Source organism: Gopherus evgoodei, chromosome 2, assembly GCF_007399415.2.
Source record: "Gopherus evgoodei ecotype Sinaloan lineage chromosome 2, rGopEvg1_v1.p, whole genome shotgun sequence".
Classification (NCBI taxonomy): domain Eukaryota; kingdom Metazoa; phylum Chordata; order Testudines; family Testudinidae; genus Gopherus; species Gopherus evgoodei.
Window position 1 is genome coordinate 40,701,555 of NC_044323.1, and position 15,981 is coordinate 40,717,535.

The following is a 15,981-nucleotide window of genomic DNA, read 5'->3' on the forward strand; positions in this document are numbered from 1 at the left end:
TAACATCTTGCCACTGGCACTGCTGATCTGCAGTGACAGTTAAATCCTGTCAGTCACAGATTAGCAAAGATAAATCTCAGATTTATAGTGAAAAATTTTAAAGGGGAAATATTCGCTCTCTTGAACAAATATATCTCATAAGCATGTATCTTTGACCACAGCAAATTAACTTTCTTGCTGCATTTGGCCTACCTTCTCATATCTCCAGTAAAATTGCAGTGCTTGGCACAGATTTCACAATCCATTTGGTTCAGTTAGACTTTTATCACAAGATATCAAGATGGACTTACAGTGTGATTCTGTAGGGAGAGATTCAGAAAGAGAGTAGAGATCTGAGCTGAGAAGCTGAACCATAATGTACACAGCAGTTTTGCTTCACAGAGGTTCTTACAAAACATTTTCTTGAGGGATGGGAATTGATCCACAAGCATTTGCACCAAATATCACTTTGTGTGTGGGATTTGAACAAACCCCAAATCCCAACCTGAAACTCTGATGAAACCGCTGAGTTTCACCAGGTTCTGTGTTGAGACCATGTAAAACATTTCAATACAATATTATACTTTTGTTCAGGCAGGCTCAAATGGGTCACAGAACTTCCAAGGCATATGTAACAAAACCCAAAATCATGCAAATTATCTGTGTGTTGTGTTTAATTGTGTGAACACTTCACATAGCTCTACTTAGAAGCATTTAAAAACCCTGTGGTGTCTGATGTTGTTCCTATCAAATTCAATGGCAAAACTCCCACTGATTTCAAAGATAGCAAGATCCAGTCTTCTATCTTGTGTAAGGATGAGCTTGGTCTCTAATATATTGTCCTTGTTAAGTCCCCTCTCAGTACCAAGTATATTTTCCAAAGTGAAAAAGGTAGTTTTACACACACACGCACGCACAAGAATCCAAGTAATGTGGAGTAATCCCAATACCCACCTATTTGCTAAATTTCCCACCATGGCTGATGTTACTAAATTAAAAAAAAAAAGCTTCATAGAGCTGGATTCATTCTGAAGTCCATTACTGCTACCACTAGTGCACCTGTTTATCAGTGAGGCCACAATCCTACCATTGATTCCTTGTGCATGTACCTGGGGTCAAGATACAGTCCCATCTACTTCACTGACACTCCGCACATGGGCCTGTCTGTACTGATCCAATTGCAGGATCAGAGCCATTAGATATTACAGTGATAAGTGCAATAGAAAAACCAAAATCAGATCATCTGGACTCCCCTGGTTTTTACAGTCCTGTTAATTTCCTTTTCATACTAACTGATTTTGCAAACGAGGCATTGCTTTTGTGTTTATTTGTTCAATGTTACTGCTTGTCTAGATATTATCCCAATTACAGTTTTGAAAAACACCTTCCTATAGATACAGAAATACACCATGCCATGTTCAATATGGTTCATTGCAATGTCAGTTATACTTTATATTATGGGTACGCTTACAAATCATTCATAAAGAGCTAACATCATTAATATAAGTTTTACTAATTAGTCAGTCAATTGTTATAGATTGTTGCAATGTCCAGCAGGTCAATATCTTGCTTATAACAGGGGTATGTGTGCCTCTAGGGGTACAGAGAGGTCTTCTAGGGGGTACATCAACTCATCTAGATATTTATCTAGTTTTACAATAGGCTACATAAAAAGCACTAGTGAAGTCAGTACAAACTAAAATTTCATACAGACAATGACTTGATTATACTGCTCTATATACTATACACTGAAATGTTAGTACAATAGTTATATTCCAATTAATTTATTTTATAATTCTATGGTGAAAATGAGGAAGTAAGCAATTTTTCAGTAATAGTGTGCAGTGACACTTGTATTTTTATGTCTGACTTTTGTAAGCAAGTAGTTTTTAAGTGAGGTGAAACTAGGGATACACAAGACAAGTCAGCCTCTTGAAAGGAGTACAGTACACCGAAAAGATTGAGAACCACTGATTAATAACATCTCCTGATGTGCTTATAACACAAACAAATCATGTCTGTAACATGCTTATAATATCTATTCACAGTGTATTAACGCTTTCTACTCTGTTTATAAATATATCCTAGTTACTGCAATATGTGTGAAGAAATAACTATTCACAAGTATGCATTGGTGAGACAGCTGAATAAGTTCAGCAGTCTGTTGCACAGTTAGAATACATCCTTTAAATGTGTTTGAAGCACATGGGTAGTTGTCCTTTAGCACAATAGTACATACACCTCTCAGAAATGCCAGCTATTTAAGATCTAAACCATTTCATCTCCCAAAGCAAAACAAACCCAAAAATGTTCAGCATGCACAAATGGCTCCATGCTGGGCAGATGAGAAAAGGAGAAGCAGACAGTTAAAGAACAAATTACTGGATGCTCAAAAAGAATGGGCAGCTGAAAAATCCCTCGTGGACATATGTGATTGGTCATCAATAGCAACTTTGTAACGATGAGGAGGGAGAATTCAGACACCTAGGGCAGATCCTCAGCAGATATAAAACCTGTCACTGCTCCATTGAACTGAAGAAAAACCTACCATAGATAAACAGCTTTTCAATAGATAGTGCTCTGCATTTGGCTTGATGCAGGCTACTTGACATCTTGGCTGGTTTCCACTTTAGGTATCCATGTAAATTGTTATGATATTCTGTAAATTTCTCCATTTATCTCAAATCTGTTTGAGCAGACTAAGCATTATAAATACTAGTGATGAAAAAGCTGTTCTATTAACTGCAAAATACATCTTTCTTAATATATCCCCTCACAAGTGCCATATCAGCTATTCTAGCCAGGATTAATTTACTGTAATAAGAATGTTGGGTCTGTATTCGTCTTTGTGTCAGTGCATTTCATACTGTATACCCAGGGCTAGTTGCTTTTCCATTATTCATATTTTGCTATCATGGGACTTCTTTTTGCTACCAGCACCATGCTCAGTGAAGTGCACCACCGTAAGGCCCAAAGTTCTTGGCTCCCACTGTAGCACAAACAAATGGAAGCTAATAACTGTGGGAAAAGATGGCCCTAACTATTACTGAGGACTAGCGTGCTAGCAAATCTGACAACTCTGAGTGCTGTGTGAATCAGTCTATCTTCTGTTGCATCCGATGAAGTGGGTATTCACCCATGAAAGCTCATGCTCCAAAACGTCTGTTAGTCGATAAGGTGCCAGAGGATTCTTTGCTGCTTCTGATGATTTAGTTTTCCTCAGTATCTTTTTGGACTCCGAATTAATTGGTCCCATTTCCCCTCTCTTTGTTCTAACGTTCTGTGTTAGAAATGCAGTTACTTTAGGACTCATCCAAATGTGTGATTCTTTACTACACAAAGCTGGATTAGATCCAACTAATCCTTGTCTTTTTCATTCTGTTCCCATTATAAGTGTTCCCTATTCATTACTAGTGATAAAGAAGTCTCCAGTGCCTCAGTGGGATAGGATTTTTTTTTAATCAACTTCTGTTTGCGTGGAGTTTTCCCAGCTTCAGTTGGAACAGCAGGATGACTTTTATCCTTAGTCACACTGGTTTAATTATTGCAGTTTTGCAGAACTCTTGCCTCTAGCACACGGATACTGATGCAATACTGATGACTGGAGGCTGATTTTACTCCAGAACTATCCTTTTGTAACACTAGCTCAGGCGGTGCCTAGATGTATATGCTTGGAAATGTATCAGTGTGTCAAGGTTAAAACATCTGCTGTCAGAAAGAAAGTCTTATTTTACACATGCAAATGAGATTCTGGATCTAGGTACGTTTGTTGCTTAGCCACAAAAAGTAAATTTTTTTGCTTATCTTACTGTTGTAAAAGCATTCATTGTGGGAGATGATAGACTGTTACTGCCCATCTTGCAAAATTTTCAGGCATTCTTGATGAGACTCTAGCAAAAGCATTAGCAATGCCTACTATATTCCAGTATGTGAGTTAGATAATCAAACAAGAATCTCCAAAGAGATCAGCGAAAGATGCGTGATTTTAACAAGCTGCTCAATTTTAACTAGTGCCTTGTGAACTGGTCCAGCACCAGGAAACTAGAATATACAACAGATGCAAGCAAATGTCCCTGCATATATTCTGTACTTTTTACTTGGGTTGGGAGTGGATTAGAGGTTAATAAAGGTGTGCCCAATCTACTGGATAATCATCTCTGTCTAAAAGCCACTTGACTTATCATGTTTTAATAAATTATAGGGAAAAAATTTCAAATCTGGGTAATTAAAGTTAAGGACATAGATATAAATATCTAATTAAAAGTGGCCTGATTTTCAAAGGAGCTGTGCAGCTGCAAGTCCTCCTGAAATTCATCACTTCTGAAAATCAGGCTGTGTCTAATCCTGTGCCTGCGTATAGATCTCATAATTCACGTTAGGCACCCAGATCTGAAAATCTGGGCAAGAATGTACTAACTCCACATACATGGGGGAAGGGTATCATTAGCTAGATTTTCAACGTCAAAGTGCCCCCTACTGTCCAATTCTTTCTAGAGGATGGATAAAAAGTCCATTTGAAAGAACTACAGCTCTTTCCACACTTTACCTAAGAAACTGAGCAGCTGGTAAGAATTATATTGAAGTGTCTTTTAGCCACTGTGCTTCTATTGTTTTTCTGTTCTCTACCTCCCTGCTTCCTTTTCAAAAAGCTTTTTAAAGAACAAGGTTTTCAAAAGTGATTAGTAATGGATGCTCACTGAGAGGCACCTTACTGGTGCCTGATCATCAGGAAGTGCTAAGCACCCACCCTCTGAAAGTTAAGTTCCTTAAAGGTGTCTCTAACTAAGAACTCAAAACCTGAGGCACCAAGAATAACTAGTCTCTTTTGAAAACCATGGTTTCCATTCCGGTTCTTATTTCTCCAGCAGCTTCTTTGGAGACTGGGAAGATCAGACTGTCTTATCAAGCAGTCAGATAACATCCCCTCAGGCTAAGCAGATGTTTCAAATATGTCTTTATTTACTATATTCTTATTGGGTAACATGTACAGAAGCACCTAAATGACTTAGGAGCTCTTGACAATTTGACCCATGACATCATTATTCTATACCTTCCCTAGATTTTATTCATTCTTAGGAATTTTAATAATACTCCTTTATTACTAAAGCGTATCAGAGAAATATGTATGGAATAAACCAGACATACTGTATGTGTAAATCGCTTGCCAGTCTGCCATACCTGATCATGATTCACATTTAGATAGCGCTCTTTGTGTTCAAAGTAAACACTTTAATCATTCAAATAGTCCACACAATAGCGTTGTTTGGTAGGCAATTAAATATTTTTGTGTCTGACAGAAAAATATGGGATGTGAAATTAAAATAAGGTTTCAACTGTAAGTAACTATTAGGCCTTATTGAATTATTTCTGCTTGTTTAACAGGGCCTCAGCATGGCTGTGGTGGTTATTTGACAAATTCAAGTTACAGCTTTGGCTCTCCAGACTCTGACATGGATGGCACATATGACAAAAATTTGGAATGTGTGTGGATCATAGCTGCATCTGTAAACAAGCTGATCAACCTCACCTTCATCTCATTTGTTCTTGAAGCACAATCGTCTCAGACATGCAGATATGATTATGTCAATGTAAGAGAATCCATATTCTAATTTAATCATGACATATATAAATGGCTTTGTTCAATAGGTTGGATCAGAGAATTAAAATTTAATCAGTAGAGGGAGATCTTCACAAAGAAATTAAATTGCTTGTTTTTGAAAATGAAAGTTCTTCAGTATGATAAATTATTGAAGGATTCAAGGTGAAATCCAGGCCCCTGGGAAGTCAAGGGGAATTTTGCCACTGACTTCAATAGGGATAGGTTTCACTTTCAGGATTTAACTGAATTGTAAGTATAAATGTGTAGCCTACTTAATATATAAAATGTCACAAACAAAATAGAACTTACACTGCAAACAAAGTCAAATACTTTAAAAGAACACTTGAAGAATTACTTTATCCTACCAAACTGTTTGAAAGCACTTCTCATTTTGAAACTTATAAGAAGGCAAATCCAGATAATGGATCCTTACGTTTTGACTCCATTCTGTTGTATATGAGTACATAGTAGGCAGGACACATAGCGGGACGTTCTGAAATGCTGGTGCCCAGCATCAAGTTGGGTATACTGTAGATCCTGAAAAGAATTTTCCACCAAAATATTTTTGATGGAAAATTGCTATTCAATTAAATGGACACTTTTGTGAAAACATTTTCACTGAAAATGTTTGAGTCTTCATCAAAAAGTGAACTCCCCCACCTCAACCAAAAAGTTTGAATGTTTGGCTGCTTTCTTGAATTAGGGATCTAAAATAATTAGATTACACTTTCTAAGATAATTAGCTTATTTGAAGATGTGAACTATGATAATCAGCAATTTTTAGTGAAAGCTCAAGAGCATCTTTCTTTCTTTAATGGGAAGAAAGGGTCTTAAAACTGTAAAGTCAAATAAGGGTTCAGAGAACTAGACTTTTGTTAATCTATTTATGAATATGTTTATATTTAATGGCACAAGTGCAAAAAATATTAGTGAGGTATCCAGTGTTTTCTCCCCTTTTAGTTATATGATGGAGATAATGAAAATGCCAATTTAGCTGGCACATTTTGTGGGTCCATTGTGCCAGCTCCATTTCTTTCTACCAATAACTTCTTGATGGTGAAGTTTGTCACAGATAGTTCTGTGCAAAGGGCAGGTTTCAATGCTACCTACGCCATTGTGGATCGTAAGTATTTTATTTATTTATTTATTTACCCCAAAGAGAAATGTGTAGGTAGTGGGTAGGTGCACTTTGCCTAACTCTGCGAAATGTCTTATGACCAAATTAAAGGCAGCATTACTGGACACCAGCTGCAGTCCAGTCTCTTTTGATTGCAGGATGGTTCTCAGCGTCAAGAGCAGGGGTTCTCAAACTGGGGGGTTGGGACCCCTCAGGGAGTCTCGGGGTTTTACATGGAAGGGTCACGAACTGTCAGTCTTCATTCCAAACCCTGCTTTGCCTCTAGCATTTATAATGGTGTTAAATATATGAACAAGTGTTTTTAATTTATAAGGGAGGTCACACTCTGAGGCTTGCTATATGAAAGGGGTCACCGGTACAATAGTTTAAGAACCACTGCTCAAGAGCAAAAAGAGAACAATTCACCATAGAGGGTTAATATGTATCATGAGAATATGGAAAACAAACATTTATCTGCATGTAGAACATATACAAGCACAGAGACTGATAGATGTAGCTTGACACTGTGATCAGAGTGTTTTCTATTTATACTTTGCATCTAAAGAATCATCAAAAGATCAATGTGAAATCATAACGAATTCCAATAAACAATTAAGCAGTTTTGCTGAAGTGGACAGCTTTTTCACAGGCCTTGTGGTATTGAGATACAATTAAATAAGTCGTTATTGCTTCCAATAGGGTTGTGTGGCGGAACATATCATGCAACTTCTACCCTACAGACCGCAGTGTCACCTAATTTTCCAAATGCTTATCCACCATTTACTGTCTGCACATGGATCATTGATGCTCCACCACAGCAGCAAGTCAAACTGGTGGTAGAGGCATTCCACCTCCATGCCAACCAGGACTGCTCTCAGAATTATCTAGAGTTCCAGGACCCAACAATGGTAAGACATGCACAATTCATGTCACTGGGCAAACAAAGTTAGTAGCAACCATCTAGTTCTCACCTTGTTTGGAACAGAGAGATAAGGATCACTGTTTGGGGGTACTGCGAGTCATTGTGTTAATGATACTGGATTAAATTCATTCCTACACAGGGGACCCATACAAGTCATTATGCCCTATCACTTAAGTCTCATAAGTGGCCTTGTGCAAATCCTGTGCACATGGAACATTTCTCTCACTGTGTACTATGGTCCTTCTCATAATTACACCAAACCATGCCCAACAGCAGGCTTTCATAAACAGACTTTATATCATATTATTCAAGAATCATGATAAAAACAAATATTCTTGCAAATAGTGGTGTTTATGGAAAAGGCACAGAAAGAAACCGTTTGTTTCCATTGTATTAAATTTGACTAAAACTTTGTTTCAATTTGGGCATGAAAACAACTGCTAATTTTTTGTTGCCCTCTAGTGGTGGTTGAAGATCAATTTTTAACATATTTAGATATTACCTTTATGGAAATGTTTGCGTGTGATCTGTAAGGAAAAAAAAAAGGACACATAAAAATAATGTCAGGAATACAGCAGTAAGCCTTTAACCCTGATCCCAAGCTCTGTTGGTTTACCTTTTACCATCTGTAATCAAAATGCAGTTAAAATTCAAATTTTTACACTGTGAAAATATTGTAGCAAAATGATACATTACATTTAATAGTAAAAAAAGGATGTTTTTCTTGAATGTTTATACATGTAACAAAAATGCAATTTTGATACCTGAGAACATATAGAACATGGACTATTGCAACTAGCTACTGATGACAAAGATAATGCCTTTATAAAAACAAGGAGGAGTTTGGTGGCACCTTAAAGACTAACAGATTTATTTGTGCCTAAGCTTTTGTGGATAAAAACCCCACTTCTTCAGATGCATGGAGTGAAAATTACAGATACAGGCATAAATATATACTGGCACATGAAGAGAAGGGAGTAACCTAACAAGTGGAGAACCAATGTTGAAGGCCAATTCAGTCAGGGTGGATGTGGTCCACTTCCAATAATTGATAAGAAGGTGTCAATACCAAGAGAGGGAAAATTGCTTTTGTAGTGAGCCAGCCACTCCCAGTCCCTATTCAAGCCCAAATTGATGGTGTTAAGTTTGCAAATGAATTGTAGTTCTGCAATTTCTCTTAAGTTTGTTTTTAAAGTTTTTGTTGTTGTTGTTGAAGATTGGCTACTTTAAAATCTGTTGTTGAGTAGTCTTCTACACGACAGGACCACCAAGGAAAATAACAGAACACCACTGACCATCACGTACAGTCCCTCTCCAGCACATCATCAATGGTCTAGAACCTATCCTGGAAAACGATCCCCCACTTTCACAGGCCTTGGGAGGCAGGCCAGTCCTCACTTACATACAGCCCCCAGACCCGAAGCAAATACCAGCAACTACACACCACACCAAACCACACCACACCACAGAAACACTAACCCAGGAACCAATCCCTGTAACAAACCCCATTGCCTTCTCTGTCCCCATATCTACTCTAGCGACACCAAACACACCAGGCACACCATCAGAGGCTCATTCACCTGCACATCTTCTAACGTGATATATGTACATTGGCCAAACTGGACAGTCTCTACATAAAAGAATAAAGGGACACAAATCAGACATCAGGAATGGTAACATACAAAAGCCAGTAGGAGAACACTTCAATCTCCCTGGACACTCAATAACAGATTTAAAAGTAGTCATACTACAACAAAAAAACTTTAAGAACAGACTTCAAAGAGAAACTGCAGAGCTACAATTCATTTGCAAACTTAACACCATCAATTTGGGTTTGAATAGGGACTGGGAGTGGCTGGCTCACAGCAAAAGCAATTTTCCCTCTCTTGGTATTGACATCTCATCAATTATTGGGAGTGGACCACATCCATCCTGACTGAATTGGCCTTCAACATTGGTTCTCCACTTGTTAGGTTACTCCCTTCTCTTCATGTGCCAATATATATTTATGCCTGTATCTGTAATTTTCACTCCATGCATTGGAAGAAGTGCGTTTTTTACCCATGAAAGCTTAGGCCTAAATAAATCTATTAGTCTTTAAGGTGCTACCAGACTCCTCATTGTTTTTGTGGATATAGACTAACAGGGCTATCCCTGTGATACATAATGCCTTTATAAAATGCTGCCCTGGCAAGACAGAAGCAAAACACTCTATAATGTCAACTTGGATTTAAACACCTGTTTAGTTGAGTTTTTCCCCTTTTTTAATGTAAAATATATAAATAAAATGTGTGGTGAGAGTATAAACTGTCCATCCAGAGAGTTGATGATGCTGAGTTTACTTTGCATAAGAGTGGATCTGAAAGACAAGATTTTTAATCAGATTTTAATATGGCAACATATTAGATTGCAGTAAGATCACCCAATGGTTGGTAGTTAAAGAGAATTACCATTTAACTGCAATTTGTAAATTACTTATTTATTTAATTCCAGGGTAACCATGGACAGGTCAATAGATTCTGTGGCACTGAAACTTTTGTAGTCCCTGAGTTTTATTCTTATGGTCAGACTGCCATTGTGACTTTCAAATCAGAGGAATACATGATTGATAACAGAGTCAGGTTTACCTATCAGACTGCAGGTAAGCCTTGAAGAAGTTTTTAAGGCATATGCCTACAGATTCTTTGTTCACTATGGAGAGTAAACAAGCGATGACACAGAAATTTGTAAGACTTACAAATGTTTTGTTTTTCCTCCTCCCCCTGCCCACCTCCCCTCTGCCCCACACAGGTTGCAGCAGAGAATATAATCAGTCATTTGGTTATCTGAAGAGCCCTGGCTGGCCTGGTCTCCATCCCAATAACTTGGATTGTACCATCATTCTACAAGCTCCTCCGAATCACACAATTTCTCTTTTTTTCCATGCTTTCAATTTGGAGGACAGCAGCCGATGTTCTTTGGATTTCTTAGAGGTACTGAGAAATTATCTATTATGCAGCTGATTCACGGCCCATGGAAATCCGGAGTCTTTCCTTTTACTTCAATAGATTTGGCTCAAGCCCTATCTAAATGGACATTAGACACTTCACTATTGCTATTAATTTTACACTGAAGGTGCTCAAATACTACAGTGATGGATGGCAGTATAAAATTCTAAAATAGATGTCTAGATAATTTCATCATCAGCTTGCTGATCCTCATCCAGGGGTCGCTGTCTGCTAGGCATTGAGCAAGCTTCAAGATGGTGTAATTTACATTTGATGTTAACATCTGTGGAAAAACAGATCTATGGACTCACAGGCTGATCAGCCAGCACATGAGTGCTAAAATCTCTTCAAAAATGTACCAAAATAGTAGATACATGATCTGTAGTGGAAGATGTAGGATAGCTGAAAAAGTGTTTTCTAGATTGAGTAGAAAGATTCCTACCAGCCACATAAAGTCATTTTCTCATTCTTTTTGGGAGTGGTGAAGATTTTACCATATATATCCTTAAGTTTCTAATGCAAATTGTGCAGATGCCAGAAATCAGAAGTTTATTTTGTGGAAGGATCTAGTCTTCATTTTTCCTCTGTTAAACTCTTACTTCACCCTCCTCTAGAGATGGGTTTGAACTCTGTAGTATGACTCCATCTCTGCTTTCAGTCTAGCAGGATGAAGATGCAGTCTTCACATATCTGGGATATTAAGATCTCTCAACAGGAGCAAAACATGTAGGGGTATATTTTAAATATATTAAGCTTAGGCCTTATGCAACCAACTCTCATTGAAAGGAAAATGTACTATACCATAAAGTTTAGCTTAAAATCTTTGTTCTGTGCAGCCATTTAGAAAGCCTAGAGAGATTGGTTAACTGCCTTCTCTCCCTTCTGAGCAGCAACTTGCAGTAAGGTAGAAAAATACATGTTGTGAATATTCACAATGAAACTTCAGTTCTGCCATACATAAGAATCACAAATCCTTTGCTCTCTGCTTGTGGTTTGTTTACTTGTACACCATGAAAATGAATGAAATGTTAACAATGGGTTTGTATTCCTTTAAAGGTCAGAAATGGTAGTGATGTGGGTTCCCCACTACTTGGCAGGTATTGCGGAAACACTGTGCCCAATCCAATCTTCCCTAAAAATCATGTTGTATACCTGCGTTTCAAGAGTGATATTTTAGTTGCTCGCGATGGATTTGAGATCACTTGGACTTCATCACCAACTGGTAAGGCAGTGATAACTTGCTAATCACATCTAACACTTGTACAGAATAATAGGTCTGAAGATTGAAAGGCACAGAATTTTTAATTCAGTGCACAAGAGGTTAAACTAAACGTTATCCAGACTAGCCTTAGATTATGTCAAATATTTTAGGGAGCTGGGAAAATTGAATACCATCTTTTTCATTTTAGGTTATTTTGTGTCAAATCAGCCAAATAAATAGATCATTGAATGCCATCAGTTTTAGGTGAAACTCCCCATTGACTACATTATAGTCCTTAGACAACTTGTGCCTCCCAATACTAGGGGAGGTACAATCTAAAGGGGAGAACAGGTGATTGCCCCATGTGTCTCCTCTGCCCAGTGACCTCTCTGCTTTGTGCTCAACCCGGGGCCACTGAACTCTCCCCCGCTTCACCAGAGTTACCTGTGGGGTTTGGGGGTAGGAGGGTCTTTGCATGTTTGGCTACTCTCCCTGGCAGCAGGAGGGAGCCACTTCTCACACGACTGAAGCTGGCTGCTCCCAGTCACTGCCTCTGTGCAGGGTGGCCACTACCTGAGAGACAGCCTGGCTGGGGAGGCAGTGGTCCGCTCCACCCCTTTTGCTCCCTGCTCAGGACCAGCTGCCAGGGACTAGGGCTGAGTGAGTCAGAGCCCCATTTCCCTCAGCAAGTTTTCAGCTCGCTTGGCCCCTGTCCCCAGCAGACAGGCCTAGGCAGGGTGGGCTGCTGCGCTGCTCAGAGCAGCGACACAGAGCAGTCGGCGTGAGAAGTAGCTGGTCCGTCCCTTCCAGTCCCCCCTTTTATCATTTCTCCTGTGTGAGTTCATTCCAGTGTGTAGTGATTGTCTGGTTTCACCCACATCGTTGCTATTGGGGCATTTAGTACACTGGATGAGGAACACCACTTGTTGTAATAGGCATGTGTAGGACCCAGGGATCTTGAAAGGTGTGGGAACAGTGCAGATATGTCTGCTGGTTGTGCATCTATTATTCTGGCAGGGTCTGGTGCTGCTTTGGTGTGTCCTGGTTTGTGGGGAGCTTGCTTCTGATGATGATCTTGGAGAGGTTGGTGGGTTGTTTGAAGGCCAGAGGAGTGGGTTCAGGAAAGATTCCTTTCGGGATAGGGCCCCCATCAAGTATGGGTTGTAGTTGTTTGATACCCTGTATGGCAGTGCTGGGCAACCTGTGGGCTATGGCCCTCACATGGCTCGTTAGGGTAATCCTCTGGTGGGCTGTGAGACAGTTTGTTTACATTAACCATCCACAGGCATGGCTGCCCGCAGCTCCCAATGGCTGCGGTTTACTGTTCCCGGCCAATGGGAGCTGTGGGAAGCGGCATGAGCTGGTCGTGGGCCGCAGGTTGCCCACCACTGCTGTATGGGTTACAATGGGGGTGAAACCAGACAATCACTATGCTCTCGAATGAACTCACACAGGAAAATGATAAAAGATAAATACACCACATCATCTGCTGATGAACACTTTTCACAAAGTGATCACTCTATATCTGACCTATCAGTCCTCATCCTCAAAGGAAACCTGCACAACTCTTTCAAAAGACAAGCCTGGGAGCTTAAATTTATAACTCTGATAGAAAACTGAAAATCATGGACTGACTAGAGATGCTCGATTTATTATAACAACCTATAACCCACTAACAACCCTACCACAGCTGCTTCCCCACACTTTCTTCCCTATGATTGGAGAGGTGTTGACAGGCCATTTTACCTTGAATGGTCCCTTGAAATAAGTTAACTACATATGCTAAAGAATCTCTTCCACCTTGTTTAGCTGTGACAGTCTGAGTACATTTCCCAAACCGGAAGAAGAGCTCCGCATAAACTTGAAAGCTTGTCTCCATCACCAATAGAAGTTGCTCCAATAAAAGATAATACCTCACACATCTTGTCTCTCTCCATTCTTCCAGACCATACTATCTCCCATCATCCCTGAGTGCTAACACCATGGAAAAGAACTTATAAAAATATTGGTATAAAGCAACTGCTTTGTACAGTATTTTGTAGAAATAAACATTTAGAACTAATGAATTACCCTCTGTTTCCAGGATGTGGAGGAACCTTATATGGAAACACTGGTTCATTTGCCAGCCCTGACTATCCTGCAACTTACCAGAACAATACTGATTGTGAATGGATCATTATTGCTCCCAAGGGACGAATTGTTACAGTTAACTTTGTTTTCATCAGCATTGATGACCCAGGTGACTGTACTAGGAACTACCTGATACTTTACAATGGGCCAGATGCGAGCTATCCACCGACTGGACCATACTGTGGGATGGTATGTATTCTTTATTTTGGTGTAGTAGTTCTTTCAAGGTAATTGTTACTCATTTGATATTTAAAATTGCTTACCTAACTCTGAAAGCAATGATATATGGACAATAAATAAAGCTGAATAAACTGGGCTTCTGTTGCATTCTATTAGGAAGCCCTCTCGTCTTTTCAAATGGAGACATTATAGTGACATCTACCGGGCTGCATCGAGACTTTTTTTTTCCTCAGAACTCATCTGCTTTGTGTGTGTTCCAAATGATGCTAGTAACAGCCTGGGGGCAAAATCCTCCCGCTATGTTCCAGTGCCAAGTGCAGCAATGAATGAACTGAAATTGGGACCACAGTTTTTAAACCACATGTGGCTTTTTTAATGGGTAAATGGGGAGTCCGCATATCAGACTGGCTCTGCTTATACCGAATTATATTGTCCTAGAGTAACGTTTAAAGATGTGAATTAGTTTTTTAATATTCTTTTTCTCTTTAGGAGACAAACATTGCTTCATTTACTGCTACATCACATCAAGTCTTCATAAAATTCCATGCTGACTATGCAACTTTACCATCAGGCTTCCAGTTAACTTGGAGCAGCTAGAACCATTATTCCAAGGAAGTACAGTCCCTCAGTACTTAGCTATGTTGCAGAGACATTAGGGCATAAAGTGACTGTTTGAGATATGACTGTGATCACTAGAATAAAAGTAAATTACTATAAATATAGATGTGCAGTTAGAATTATTTCAAACAAATTTGAGCTCCTTTTATATTTTAAAGAATGTCTGCTTCTTTACACACAACTGTGAAATGAGCTGGATGTTAGTATTTGAAATATAATGTGATTTTTAAAAAATATGCTACAAGATTTGAAATACATGTTCTCTAAGAAAGTAATTTTCTAAAGATATGTATAAAAATGTGTTTTGTAACTTACTGTCATAAAAAATTGTTACACAGAAAATATGAACACAAAATATACAGCATCTGAGGTGCTAGGAAAATAATCTTAAATGAAAAAAAATACTTTCAGATCTGATTAGGGCATTTAGACACATAACTGTAATTAATTAATCAGCTTTGAAAACCTCAACCATCATTTCAAGTACGTTTGGATAAAGCTAATCTTTTCCAGAAACAGTCCCCATCTTGTAAATATTTACATGAGTAACTTTACTTAGGTTGGTAGTTCTATTGAACTCACAGGACTGAGTACTTTCAAAAACTATCCGTTTTATTTAAGACCTTGATCCAGCAAAGCACTTAAGCATATGCTTAATTTTATGCATTTGAGTAGTCCCATTAAAATTCTTGGGATGACTCACATGATTAAAATTTACCATGTGTCTAAGTGGCTGCAGGTTTGAGGCCTTAGACTTTACATACCATAATAATTCTCATAATTTTCATTGAGATATTAACCTCTTGAAGCTTCTCAAATCTATTTTAAAATTAAAACAGATTATTTATAAGCAAAATACAGAAACTAAATGATGTAACAGTAACTCTGATTTCTCAGACAACTTGTTCAATAAATGTAACTTCAGAATAGGACATGCAGAGGAATAGTCTTTCCATTTTGACTTCAATTGTTTTGGTCTCTGTGACCAGGAAGGGAAGATAAACAGCTCTCTACTTCTCCAAGTTCAAAGTTCTCTCTGAGTCCAATTGCTTCAGTTGCAAGTGAAAAATAGTCTTAGCACAGTATCTAGCGGCTGCTGGTTCACATCATATAACTCCCACACACTTTGTCACAATCCAATTATTCATTAAGAATCTCTGGAATAGACTGGCAAGTGAAGCCAATGTGCAGATCTGTAGGGGGAAATTTAAGTCATCTACCCTTGTTGTTTATGGGTCTTGCCAACAT

At 38.7% G+C, this 15,981-nt stretch overlaps 1 protein-coding gene across 1 annotated transcript in view; it reads left to right on the top strand.

The window, feature by feature from the left end:
- Nucleotides 1-14,960, top strand: part of CUBN (cubilin) — a 224,183-nt gene extending 209,223 nt beyond the window's left edge. The window contains exons 59-66 of the mRNA XM_030550449.1: nt 5,362-5,567; nt 6,539-6,701; nt 7,395-7,603; nt 10,111-10,258; nt 10,408-10,589; nt 11,661-11,826; nt 13,889-14,124; nt 14,605-14,960. Of these exons, the coding sequence (XP_030406309.1) occupies nt 5,362-5,567; nt 6,539-6,701; nt 7,395-7,603; nt 10,111-10,258; nt 10,408-10,589; nt 11,661-11,826; nt 13,889-14,124; nt 14,605-14,712 (1,418 nt within the window). The 3' untranslated portion in view covers nt 14,713-14,960. The remainder of the gene's footprint in view (nt 1-5,361; nt 5,568-6,538; nt 6,702-7,394; nt 7,604-10,110; nt 10,259-10,407; nt 10,590-11,660; nt 11,827-13,888; nt 14,125-14,604) is intronic.
- Nucleotides 14,961-15,981: the final 1,021 nt, after the last annotated feature.